This window comes from Fragaria vesca, linkage group LG3, assembly GCF_000184155.1.
Source record: "Fragaria vesca subsp. vesca linkage group LG3, FraVesHawaii_1.0, whole genome shotgun sequence".
NCBI classification, from domain to species: domain Eukaryota; kingdom Viridiplantae; phylum Streptophyta; class Magnoliopsida; order Rosales; family Rosaceae; genus Fragaria; species Fragaria vesca.
The window spans coordinates 26,297,307-26,310,316 of NC_020493.1; the positions used below are offsets into that span (position 1 = coordinate 26,297,307).

The window sequence follows — 13,010 nt, forward strand, 5'->3', positions numbered from 1 at the left end:
GAGTGTGTTAATAACACCACCCTTAAGAAAAACACACTTAAAATAAAATACCAAATTGATTTAGAAGATGATCCCATGTCTGGGTTGTGGCTATCTACATTTTTGATGCCCAGATTTGATGTCTGTTATACCCATAGATATGGGTCATGCCAATAGCAGCCAAATTTGTTCCTGGTTAGACATGGCCATGGCTAAATACATAAGCTGCAGAATTGTTCCATGCCATCAAGTGATCAAGTGGTGTCAATTTCTTTTTTAAAGTCTCAGAACCATAGATGATATGAGAGATTGGGAAGACAAACAAACAAATTTATTTTAAGAAATATTTTTATTTCTATTTTTATTCATTTATTATAAATAATTGCTGATTTTTATTTTAGCCAGAGTTAATTTATCAGAAATACATGTTGGAAACCTAATAGAATTAAAATAAATGAAGTGGCACATGCCGCATTATTTGGTGTCTTCATCCGTTTATTTAACACTCTCCGTCTCCGTCTCCGTCTCCAACTCATCATCAGTGTCAAAGTGTTAACGCTCTCTAACACCAGAACCACAATATATAATAATATAAAATAAAACGCCTTCTCGATTCGGGATTTAGGGTTTTACAGAATCCCAAAATTTCCTCCACCAAATTTGATTTCGGCTCTTAATTCGCCGGAATTCTCATCCTTGAGAAGCCGATCGCCACCATGGTACGTTTCATTTTCTGTTTCTTGGGTTTTGGTTTTGTTTCTGATTAATTTATTTATGGATGGAACTTTTTTTGGGTTTCTGATCAAATAGAGATGAATTGTTTGCGTGATTTTAGGGCTTTTGAAAGTGTTAGAGGGACTGTGAGGCCGAGGTTAGGAAAGTTGGATTCTTTTTGCTTTGTTTAAGTTGGGTTTTTGAAAGAGAATTGTTAAAGAGTGTGTTTTAATTTGTACTTTGTTGATTGTTGTCATGCTTTTACTTTTTCTGTTGTGAAAGTTGTGTTTTTATACTGAAATGAAGATAGTTTGAAGATATTAAATTTCATTGTGGGAATTGGGATCTCTGTAGTTATAGCTTGTTGACTGTGTGACTAGAGGATTAAGGATATTTCTTATGTGCAGTTCTATGCTTTATGATATGTTTCAAACTATTTAGCTCTCTTATGTGTTTATAAGGTTGTGAAAGAAACTATCTCAGTATAGTTTTTCTCTAATAGGTTGACTGATAGAGGCAGAATGTTGTCTTTGGAGGGATTAACTAGTATGATGTGAAGGATTCAAGGTCTTTAGGTTTCTTTTTCTCTATGCATTGTGAAATATTGAGCTATAACTTGGTATATTGACCTCAGGTGGTTAAATATTCAGGGCTGTTTAGACAGTCCATATACCACTTTCACCTTCGTTCTCCTTCTATCCTATCGTCTTTTGTTTTCCTGGACTCGTGTTAGTTACATACTAAAAGATTAGCGCAATAAAAGTTTTCCTTTTACCCTTTGCCTTCTACTCTACCATTTATTGTATTTCTTTAAAAGCAACAATACTGATTATCTAGCCTCTTCTTAACAAATCCTATAGCTAGAATCATAGCTTTTGAAGTACTCATTAAGCGAACATTTTTATTAGGTGTCAGTTTTCTCATCTTCATCTCTTGTTTGCCACCTTCAGATTCTATTCCCTTACACCACATAGCACACTGTATTGTGCTTGATGCATATGATTGTCTTTGTCAGACTTTTAGTCTTGCTATCTGTTTTTAAAACATTAAGTTCTAAAGACACATACAGGAAGATATGGAATTTCTGTTTGTTGTGTCCATATATATTCATTCATCTTTTACCCTACGAAGTCAATTTAATGTCTTTTTGCTGTTGTACGATCTTATATTTGACCTTATAAATTGATGTTCTGCTGGAATTTGATATCCTTCATTAGATGTATAAATCTAGAGATCGTGAAGTTCTGTGTAGGAACTTGAGTTGTACCAAGGAATAGTTGGGAAATTGGGATAAAGTTTTAAAACCGTTGATCAACTCAAAAGGAGGCATTGGCTGGAGGTCAAAAGGGTCAAGGGTAATTCAGGATTCACCATCTCTGAAATAAAGGTGTGAAATTGTGATTTGGCAAGTGTAAATTTACTCATCTTTAGTAAATAAGTACCAAACATTGGAGATTGACTTGTTGGTAACAGTTCCAATTTCTCAAATGTCAGAACATGATAGCTCATGTTTCCACAATGTAGCAGACCACCGGCACAGAAGAATTGTTTGGTTTATCCAACAATGTTTCAATTGTATCAGGAACATAATGTTTCTACTTTCGACATGCTGTCTTTGGCTAAACTTGAGTCTTGGCCGATGTTACTGTCAGCAACCAATCTGTGGTTGAAACTTGAAAGTGAAGCAGTCAATGTTGGGTAATGGTACCCTGATGTTTCTTCTTGAGTCATGGGCAACTACTTATACACCTAGCCTTTCTTCTTCTTCTCTCTCTTCCGTTTTTTTTTTTTTTTTGAAATGTGCCTCCTGTCGTTGAGATTCGGACCCAGTTCCGCTTCGGCAGTTCGGAGTACAGAGCTTATACATGTATGATATATCTACGTTTGTACGTGCAAACTATTTATATGATTACAGATTTAATGGGGTGAGCTTATGCAACACTTGAATCTTAAGGTCATAATTTTGGTTGCTTCGATGCATCCAGATATGAAGTAATTCATATACATCTGGATTTGGGCTGTGGGGCTTTCTAATTTGATTATATAATTGTTAGTTGTTATTTTGGTGATAAATTACCTATGAACAAAGCATAAGGATGCTAAAATGTGCTACGTGCGGTTTTTGCAGGTAACTGTCTGTCTAACATGTGGTGATAGAGGCTTTGTTCAGGTTATGGTAAACTGTCCAAGGTGTCAAGATAGTGCACAACATGTGTATGGCTCGTTCCCATTCTGCTTATGCTTTATATATATTTTAATTATAAAAAGAAATTATATTACTGTTATTTAATTACTGCATTATCATAAACAAAATGTATGTTCTGGTTATTAAAACTATATGAATTGTCCTATAATCATTCTAATTTTTGTATGGATGGCTGATCAACTCATCACTCCTTTTTTCATCTCTCCAGTTATTGCCTTGATGTGATACCAGTAAAATATTATGAGGACGATTTTACCTGGGTTTGTGACGATTGCAAGAAGAGGAAGAGGTTTAAAAAGAAGAGTAATAGAAAGAAACTCACTGGGTCTGTGGCTAAAACCAAGGTTCAGATATGTGAAGGTAACCCTCCTGAACACAAGGCTAAGGGCAGTGAAGATCAGGTCAATTCCTCCCATGATTTGGCCGCATCTGTAAAGACCCTTCAATTAGCTGCTAGCGACCCTTCAGAAATCAATGAAGACTGTTATATTGCTGCACAGCCTATTATTGATCTAACTTGGAGGTACGGCGAATTTTACCCTTTTCCCGTATTTTGAGTTTAATGTGAACTTGTACAAAAACATCTGTTGCAGGTTAAGTTCCTGAGTTGGTTTTGTTTACTGCCACAGGGGAAGTCTAAGCATAATGAACAAAGACTTCAGCATCATTAGTGGCCTTGTAGCCCATCTCTCAAGCTTAGCATGTGCTAAAGTGTTTGAAGAGGCGAAATTGCTACCGATGATGCTGTTTCCAGATTTGGTTTGTAGGGTTGATGTGTGGCCAAAGGCATTTCAGAGCTCCGGACCGAGTGATCATAGTATTGCTCTTTATTTTTTTCCTGCCAGCGAAAGGTAATGGATATGATAATAGCATTGTTCCTATATTTTTCATGTTGGTTTTTTAAGACTTGTGAATTGCTCTCCTTTTCTAAATTTTTAATTTTTTTTATTGGTATAGTAATGAGATGGATTTTGACAACCTAGTTGTTAGCATGATCCAGGAGGATCTTGCTATGAGGGCAGTGCTGGATAACACTGAGCTCTTAGTCTTCACTTCAATTGTACTGCCTGAGCATATTCAAAGTAAGTCCTAAATTCTTTTGCGCACTCTCTTTCAAATTGGTAACCTTTATAGCTCTTGTGGAGAATTTTAATAGATAGAATTGCAGGATTCCAGACAAAGCTTTATTTGTGGGGAGTATTTAGGGGGAAGCAGTCTTCCCCCATTAACAAATGGTAATGCCCGCGGAGGTGAGAAAGACCTGGCAAACCCCTTAACCTGTAATACAGAGAGTCCAGTTAGTCCATTGAGCAACAATGTGCATTGTGGTTCTGAATCTCATTAGTGGTTTGGTGATTAACTAATATGTATTTTTGTTCTTTCACCAAAACAAAATGTGCAGTAGTGTCGTTTTCTTTGTAATCCGTGATTAATCTTGTAGTTTAACCTGAGGATGCTGATGGAATCAGTGGAGGGGTGTAAGAAAGTTGCTACTTTTTTTTTGCTACTTGTTAGTACTAGCCTTGTTTATTTGTGTGTGTTTGTTTATTTTTATCATGTATTTATTTACATTTCCTTCTAGTCAATGGCCAATTAGTACTAGATTGCTTTCAAATTGCAACGTTTTAGCTCAAGGAGCTCAAACTAGTGAAGGCTGTTAAGGACAATTGTGTATAATCGACGACGACAAACGTTTTAGAAAACTGGATTAAATAAGTAATAAGAAAAAATGTCAAAGCTGATGGTGTAATGAACTAATGGGGAATAGGTTTGTTAGAAAGTTCTCCTCTACTTGTACGTTTTGATGGTTTGAATATTCCTTTAACTTATTGGGAGAAACGTGCCGAAATATCGCTTTCGTCTCCCTGTCTTGCTCGTCTTGAAATCAAGGCTGTTCGAGCCTACAAACAAGAGCATACTTGAATAGGTTGGTAATTTGAACGATTTGAGAGGAGAAAACAAAAATTACCATTGTTTGTTTATCATACGAAGTAACAATATCACATAAATTTTATTGCACTAAACCGCTGGCAAGTTAAAGTAAACTGTATACCTCTCCTTACGAGTGAGGTGCATGGAAAACATTTAGGCGTAAGTTAGATGAACAAATCATAGAAATGAAACCAGATATGCCCCAAATAGGGAAGTCCGAACACATCTTGTATTACAATACATTGAGAACCAAAAGTAGGCATGTTGAGAGCGCTAGACAAGAGTTCGTGTCTGACATGTGTTTTTGACTTGCTCACTTCGCTATCTGTCATGTAGAGTTAAATGGTTTTATCCAAGATGTATGTTCAATCTCCTGATGTCACAGTTATAATAACATGAGCACAGGGTAAAAGATTTTGGTCTTAGGTTTCGATCTACTTCCTCTTTCAAAATAGAAAAATGATAACATGAACAAAATGATCATTCCGGACCTAAGATTTCAAAACCTGAGATGAGTTTTCAAAATCTACAAAGAAAATGACCAATCGGCCATAAAACTGATAAAAGTATGACGCCGACGATGATAAAATAAAAAAAGTAGCCGAAAATTGTAAGCCACGTCATCGTGGGTGATAAAGTAAGTTAGAGGGGTAGTAAAGTAAGTTAATCAGATTCGAGAGTTGTAGTTACGACACATCGTTTTACTGGGTTTTGTTTCCGGAACAGAAATAAAGAAGAGAGAAGAAGATTTATTCAGATTTGGTGGGCGACCGGCTCCCATCGAGACCCTTATTTTGTTGCCATCCTCTTCCTTCCTATTTAACCTCCACCAAATCAGTTCTCCTCGCAAGTCCACAATTTTCCGATTGCTTTTGTAAGTCAAAATGTTCAACGGCATGAATATGATGGATCCAGAATTGATGAAACTTGCTCAGGAGCAGATGAGTCGGATGTCCCCCGCCGATTTCGCCCGGATGCAACAGCAGGTGGGGATTTCTTTTTATTTGTTTGAGAGTTTCAATACTTTGAGTCAAGTGGTGTGTTGTTATAATTTGTAGTGGCATTGCAGATGATGGCTAATCCAGAATTGATGAAGATGGCATCCGAGAGCATGAAGAACATGAGGCCTGAAGATTTGAAACTGGCTGCAGAGCAATTGAAGCACACGCGCCCTGAAGAGATGGCTGAGATTGGTGACAAGATTGCTAGTGCCTCGCCTGAGGAGATAGCCGCTATGCATGCACGTGTTGATGCTCAAGTCAGTTACAACTTGAATGCTGCTCAGATGCTCAAGAATCAGGTAATTCATACAACTCTTCTTTTTTGTTTCCGTCTCAGGAATTACAAGTGATGTTCGTGCTACATTATGGTATAATTAAATTTACAGCTTCTATGTAAAGCAGCATAAAACAGTGTAGGATGAACAAGTCCCACCAAAATTGTGATTTCAGTGCTATGCGTCCCGTGCTTGTGCTCTTCTTTATTGGGGATTTTTTCTGATGAAATCATTTGTATAATACACTATAGAATCCATAAAGTGTTCCGGAAAATAACTTTGATAGGCAACCCATCACCTTTGAAAAAAAGGGGTTCATTTGTATGCTTTTAAATATGTAGCTATACATATTAAATTCTCCTGGTTTAAATGGGTGAAATATCCAAGTGAACCACCTGAACAGGAGTTAACCCACTTTAAGACCTTGGTTCGGGTTAGTCTGGAAAGTTCAGATGTTTCTTTCAATTCTTAGGAAAGGATAAACATTTCATCTTTTAGGTTGCTCATGTGTTTTACTTGTGTGTTAATATCTTCCCGTCTTTATCCTTTTGTGTATCAAATCTGCAGGGAAATGCACTTCACAGCCAAGGAAAATTCAATGATGCCTCGCAGAAATACGTACTTGTACGTGTAATAATAATACTTTTTTTCTTTAACTTTTGATAGCCAAAGTATTATCTCTCTAACTTTTTATATTTTGTCTAAAATCTCAGGCAAAGACAAACTTGAATGGCATCCCGTCCTCTAAAGGGAAATCACTTCTGATGGCATGCTCACTCAACTTAATGTCATGTTACTTGAAAACAAGGCAGTATGATGAATGTATAAAAGAAGGTTCTGAGGTATATGAGGAAACCAATAGTGTCTTTTGGCTTAAATAATACTATATGATAATTAGGTGTCATTAGGGAATTATATATCGTAGGAAGTTAGCATAATGCTTCTCCATGTTTTTAATTGCTAATGACCTCGTGTAAAGATCTGTGGGTCATCACACACATATTTGACAAACATCAATCTTCATTAGTACTTCATTCTTTCCTTGTTTGCAACCTAAGTTCGTCGAGCTTAACCATTTTACTTTATTACTTCAGGTACTGGCATATGATGCACAAAATGTCAAAGCTCTCTACCGGAGAGGTCAAGCATATAAAGAACTGGGTCAATTGGAAGTGAGTATGTTTATATATTTGTGTCATTTCTTAGCAGATATTTCTGAACTATCTTTTGATACCTTTTTGGTCTCGGAATTTTATTGTCACTTCCAAGAGTATTAATAACAAGTTATTTCGGTTTACACAATTTTCTGTATATCTATTGCAATTTTGTGATGCTAATTTTTGCATCTTTAGGAGGCCATATCTGACCTGAGCATGGCACATGAAGTTTCCCCTGATGATGAAACTATTGCAGATGTTCTAAGGTAACATAACACTTCTTAGTTTTTTTATTCGTTTTGTTTTTCTTTAGATAGAGGAGATCCTTGTGTGTTTCCTAAATGTACTTAAATATGCTGCATATGTATTTTCTATACAAGGCATAGTTAAAACTAGCCGACTGAAGTATAGGATTGTTTGAGCGGTGACCCATAAACTGTTATTATTTCAATGTTTTGTTTAATACTTGGATGGAAGTTTGCGACTGCTACCATGAATTCCCAACTCGGATGAAGGTTGGGTTCAGTACCACGCTCACTTGTGATTCTGATACACTCTACCTCTACCACCTCTCTGTATATTGCCAAAAACTGCCTGCTGACCTATTTGTCCATAGAGATTAGAGCTTGGTAGATATAAACATTTTTCTTCTTGATTATTTATTGATGCTCTATTCTAACTTATTATATTGTTTGCTATATTTTAGATATTAAGGTCAATGTTTACAAATGAGGGCATAATAGGAATGGTTGGGCTCACTGTCAGTTCCCTTGTGGTCTGGGTTTGAACCAGGAGGCTCATGGTTCTTACCTAGAGGTGGCTCTAGTTTTGAGCACATCATAGCGGGTGTGGGGTATTCTGGCTAAAATAGTAAAAATGAGTTAAGAGTACTGATTGATGTCGACTCCTGTCTTTTTCAGCATTTGTTAGAATATGGTTGCAAGTTGTCACACAAAATGATAGGTGATTATCCTGATTAAAAATGATCATTTGTTGTTACAGGGATGCGAAGGAAAAATTGGGTACAGAGGGCAGTGTGTCTGCACCAAGAAGTATGTTGTTTTTCATCCTTTTATGTTTTCTCCGAATTTTCAGGAAAAAAAATGTGCCAGATTTGAAATCCTCGGTAGAATATTGAATATGGTTTATATTATAGGACTGGTGATTGAAGAAATAACTGAAGAAGTTGAAACTGTCCCTTCTTCCAACCGTAAAAGATCATCTACAAAACTACATGAAACCAGAGATATTCCCAAGACTCAAATTGCAGCTGACTCTGGGGTACCGTCAAACAATTCAGAGCGTTTGGAGGCTTTGAAAAATGACCCAGCAACTCTGAGGTTTGTGTTATGAAGGATTGATCACAATTGACTTTTTCTTCTTAAAACGTGGACTTTTTGAGTTGTAAATGTGGAAAACGAAAAAGGAATCATATGAAGTCTAGTGGTGGTCAAAGGTGACAAACTTTCTTCGTAGATTTGTTTACACCACAGATGTGATTTACATTCTGTATTTTGTTGTGCAAGCTTATACATGTACATGTTCATGCGCATCTTAGAGATGATGTTTTACAGTATTTTACTTGGACTTCTAATAATTAAATCCCTTAAAGAAGATGTTTTTACTTGATGTCTGACAAGATGAGAATGGAGCTATGCGACAATATGAAGTGCATCTAAATTAACTTCGTACGATACCCACCCGGAACTGTCTTTTTCAGTAATTTTGCAAACTGAAATAAATCCACTTGTGATGTTTTATATGTAAACATAATACTGATCAATTTTTTTGCTTGTGTACTACTTTTGTGATCATGAAAGCTTTTATCGTCTAGTCATGCATCTTTTGAATTCTCTATTCATTTATTAATATAACACTAGCAACTGTATCAGCTTTTCTTTTTCTTTTTTTTTTTTTTGCGGGTGATGCTGTGAAGTTAACTGGTAGTGTCCTGCTTTCTGTTTATATCTTGTACATTTATCCCTTTCTATATTTGTTGGCTATTTTTGGTATATTTTGTATAACTGGTATTGTGAATCAAAATTTGGTGAAGCCAGTGTTCCCCAAACGAGGGCCTGGTTATATAGTATACATAGTATCTAGAATGAATTCATATAACATTTTGCTTTTTTGCCTGGTTTACAGATCATTCCAAAATTTTATCTCAAATGCTGATCCGGATACTCTTGCTGCTTTAAGTTCTGGAAAATCCGAGGAGGTTCCTGCTAACATGGTTAAGACTGCTTCAAGTATGATAGGCAAAATGTCACCGGAAGAACTGAAAAGAATGATTGAAATGGCATCCTCATTTGAAGGAGATAATCCATTTCTCAAGGGAGGTGCACCAAATTTGTCACCAGATATGCTTAAAACTGCATCTGATATGATGAGTAATATGCCACCAGAGGAACTTCAGAAAATGTTTGAAATGGCTTCGAAAGGGAAGGGCTTATCAACACCGCCGTCTAACTTGGACAATTTTAAACCTGGATCAATTCCACCAAATTTGTCTCCAGACATGCTTAAAACTGCGTCTGATATGATGAGCAAAATGCCCCCTGAAGAGCTTCAGAAAATGTTTGAAATGGCATCTTCTATGACAGGAAGAGACTCATATCCGACACCAGCATCATTAAATGCTAACAGACAAAGTTCGTCGAAGTATTCAGAAAGCCGTGAAAATTCTGCTGTGAATGTGGCTCATAATGAAGGTGCAAGTAGTTCTGATGGAGTATTGCCAAATGTGAGAAGTACTCCTCAGTCGAGCTTCCCTGCCTCTGTTACTGATGTACAAGAACAAATGAGAAACCAAATGAAAGATCCTGCAATGCGGCAGGTTTGTTCTAATTTGTGCAACCAAAATAGTCATATATATATATATATATATATATCAAAACATTATGCTTTGTTTTGTATGTCTTTTCCTTCCAAAGTTTGCATGCATGTTCTTTTGAATTTTTTCCTGTTAACATCTTGTTAGGAACAGGGTATAGAAGGAATATAATTCTATATGGATCTTCTGAGTGGCCCACACCTCCCTTTCCAGCTGCAGCTATAAAATTACCTGGTCCAAAATGGACAAAAGAGCACCACCGGGATAATCAATGTTTTTTTTTTGGTCCAATGGTGGATAATTGTCAAAAGTCACAACACTAATAGTGCAAAGCCATAAACAGTTTACTTTATATAAGGGTCTCAATCAAGATTTTGAAGAATACTTGTGGGCATTGTTTATCTGGTGCTTCCAAATAAGAATTACAATTTCAAATTGTATATACATCATATCCTGATGCTATTATTTAGATTCCCAAATGTGTCCATAACTCCTTATTTATGTTTGACTAGAAGAGATTTGTACCTCAAATTTTGATCAATGATGGACTGATGCATGTTCATAAGTCCCCCACCTTTTTTGTTTTAACTTTGTTCTGTTTCTGGCAGATGATGTCATCAATGATGAAGAATATGAGTCCAGACATGATGGCAAACATGAGTCAGCAATTTGGTTTGAATCTTTCTCGGGAAGATGCGGAAAAAGCTCATCAAGCAATGTCTTCTTTGTCCCCAGAGTCCTTGGACAAAATGGTAACTTCCTGCCCAATTGACTATAGGCTTCAGTGTGTTTGTTTCCTTTATACTCGTGTTAAAAGTCTGAGTGTCCAACCATTCTATACTATTATATGTCTTATGCCACTTAATTTGCTTTTGGTTTTTTGTCATACTTTGCCAAGACTTGTTCTGTTATTCAGGTAGACTATAGTTATATACATGGACGTTTATTGCTATAGTTCTGAATTAGATTATCATTGACTCCTTCCCTCGGTAAAAAGGGAGAGGACAGAAATCTTACTATTTTGATCAATGAGTTTTATGGCCTTTTGTTGTGTCTGAATAAGATTGCATATTCCATTAGAATCTCTGTTTTTCAGAAAGTGGGACTTTAGTTCAGTTCACTTTTTCATACCATCACAGGTCTTTTCAAGACCTGATTTCGCAATTTTTTTGGAGAGGTATGGTGCTAGTGTTAATATTAGTGGACCTTGGTCCATTTTGTAGGAGAATGCACATGTTTATATCAAAAGCTTATACATACTATGTAAGGAAAAGATGTGATTAGCTTATTAAGTTTTGTGTTGTCCATTAGATTGGTCATCAGTCTATGCTCCGTGTTTTTCTTCTATTTTTTGGGAGAAGGAAGGCCTATGTTGTTAGAACTAGATCTTCCTTGAAGGAGGTTTTGTATTGTTGATCTGATTAGCTTGTGAGGCTGTCAGAACTATATCTTCCTTTAAGGGTCAAAATAATTTGTGGTCTGTGTCTTGGTTGAGTATCAGTAACATTCATTTGTTATTAAGTTGAATTTTTGGTCAATATGATTTCTGGTATTTTATTTTGGTAACTGCCAACAAATAACCTAAAATAGCCACTGAAAATGACACTGTAACAGCCAGTATAAGGACTCTTTTCACTATGCACTTGACCAACGCTTGTTAGAATTGAGTAGAGCGGTAGAGCCCCTTCATTAACAACTCATGTTGTGATTTCAACAGTAAATGAAATTTGGCATCATCTAATTTGGCCATACTGGTAACACAGGACTAAAATATAAATAAAGCCAAAACGTTAGAACCAAAGTAGATGCTACCTGTTCATCAAGTGTCTAGACACAGTACTAGTAAGTGGTTGACACAAAGCACCCAGGATGGTGGCCGGTGTGGGAGTAAGTCCTAGTTCATAGTCAGGTATATCTTCAATTATGAGCATGCACAAGCTTAGGCTAGTTTATTCGATCTGTAAGAGAAGTTCTATGAAACTTCACGAGTTTTTGACCCAAATTGTACGAGTGTCATTTTCATGTAATATTTTCTCGGCTCTTTTCTGATTTTACTCTATCCTTTCTTGCAATTATGTTTTTTTATCTTGTATAACTTCTTGTTGCAGATGCAATGGATGGATAGGGTACAAAGAGGAGTGGAAGGTGCAAGGAAAACAAAGAATTGGCTTCTGGGGAAATCAGGTTTAATTTTGGCAATAGTAATGCTCATTCTAGCAGTAATCCTTCACCGCTTGGGATACATCGGTGGGTAGATTGTGATAATGCTCATGGTCATGAAAGATCCATTCAAAGTCCAAAACTTTAGCCAAGTATTGTTGAAAGCTAATATGTCCTGGGAAATGCATCTGGGGTGCTGAGAAAAGGAAGAAAAAGAATGTGGACAGGGGGAAAGGAGGGTAATGATGATACCCTTGATGTCCTTTTTGAGTTTTGTACCTAGGTCGCTAGTTGTAGCAATTTGTTGATTTTTTTTATAAGACATTTTGTAGTTGGAATTACTGTAAAAAGAACATGCATTTGCGAGATAATTTGCATTACCGTCGGTTGTGGGATCTAAATGAGATTGACTTGTGATATGAACAACAATTTTCAGCCTACCGGTTCATCTGGTTCAACTGGTAGGATATAACAGCCTGATCGATATGCTGCCCTATGGGAAACATAGGAAACATAGCTCAGACCAAAAAAAAAAAGAGATGACCAATTCACCCATAAATTCTCTTTTTTTTTTCTTTGTTTTCATATTCTAATTTTCTTATTTTTTTGGCTTTTTATATTTTTAGGAACATAGAGAAAAACTTCATCAATGTATGACACAATCTTTTACAAATAACATGTAACCCTCGTTGTAAAATGCGTTCAAATAAAGAACCTACGACAAATGATTTCTAGCTATTTCTATCTAATTCC

General features: G+C 36.3%; 2 protein-coding genes across 2 annotated transcripts; both read left to right on the forward strand.

The window, feature by feature from the left end:
- Positions 1 to 2,072: 2,072 nt before the first annotated feature.
- LOC101308361 lies at positions 2,073 to 4,510 on the forward strand. The gene is made up of 6 exons (XM_004295113.1): positions 2,073 to 2,560; positions 2,822 to 2,907; positions 3,108 to 3,422; positions 3,529 to 3,750; positions 3,857 to 3,981; positions 4,060 to 4,510. Exons 1-6 carry the CDS (start codon positions 2,492 to 2,494, stop codon positions 4,242 to 4,244), a joined length of 1,002 nt encoding a protein of 333 aa, XP_004295161.1. The 5' UTR covers positions 2,073 to 2,491; the 3' UTR covers positions 4,245 to 4,510.
- Positions 4,511 to 5,654: 1,144 nt separating this feature from the next.
- Positions 5,655 to 12,806, forward strand: LOC101301088 (outer envelope protein 61, chloroplastic-like). Its single transcript, XM_004295088.1, has 11 exons — positions 5,655 to 5,817; positions 5,901 to 6,131; positions 6,675 to 6,731; positions 6,821 to 6,949; positions 7,202 to 7,279; positions 7,460 to 7,530; positions 8,267 to 8,316; positions 8,421 to 8,604; positions 9,410 to 10,100; positions 10,706 to 10,849; positions 12,206 to 12,806. Exons 1-11 carry the CDS (start codon positions 5,716 to 5,718, stop codon positions 12,350 to 12,352), a joined length of 1,884 nt encoding a protein of 627 aa, XP_004295136.1. The 5' UTR covers positions 5,655 to 5,715; the 3' UTR covers positions 12,353 to 12,806.
- Positions 12,807 to 13,010: the final 204 nt, after the last annotated feature.

Bases quoted from the DNA above. Each gene is read 5' to 3' on its own strand.
- LOC101308361 (XM_004295113.1), top strand. From the start codon at position 2,492: ATGTGCCTCCTGTCGTTGAGATTCGGACCCAGTTCCGCTTCGGCAGTT. The intron at 3,423-3,528 runs GTACGGCGAATT...TTACTGCCACAG, and splicing joins ATTATTGATCTAACTTGGAG to GGGAAGTCTAAGCATAATGA. The intron at 3,982-4,059 runs GTAAGTCCTAAA...TTTAATAGATAG, and splicing joins ACTGCCTGAGCATATTCAAA to AATTGCAGGATTCCAGACAA.
- LOC101301088 (XM_004295088.1), top strand. From the start codon at position 5,716: ATGTTCAACGGCATGAATATGATGGATCCAGAATTGATGAAACTTGCT. The intron at 5,818-5,900 runs GTGGGGATTTCT...GTGGCATTGCAG, and splicing joins TCGCCCGGATGCAACAGCAG to ATGATGGCTAATCCAGAATT. The intron at 8,317-8,420 runs GTATGTTGTTTT...TTTATATTATAG, and splicing joins CAGTGTGTCTGCACCAAGAA to GACTGGTGATTGAAGAAATA.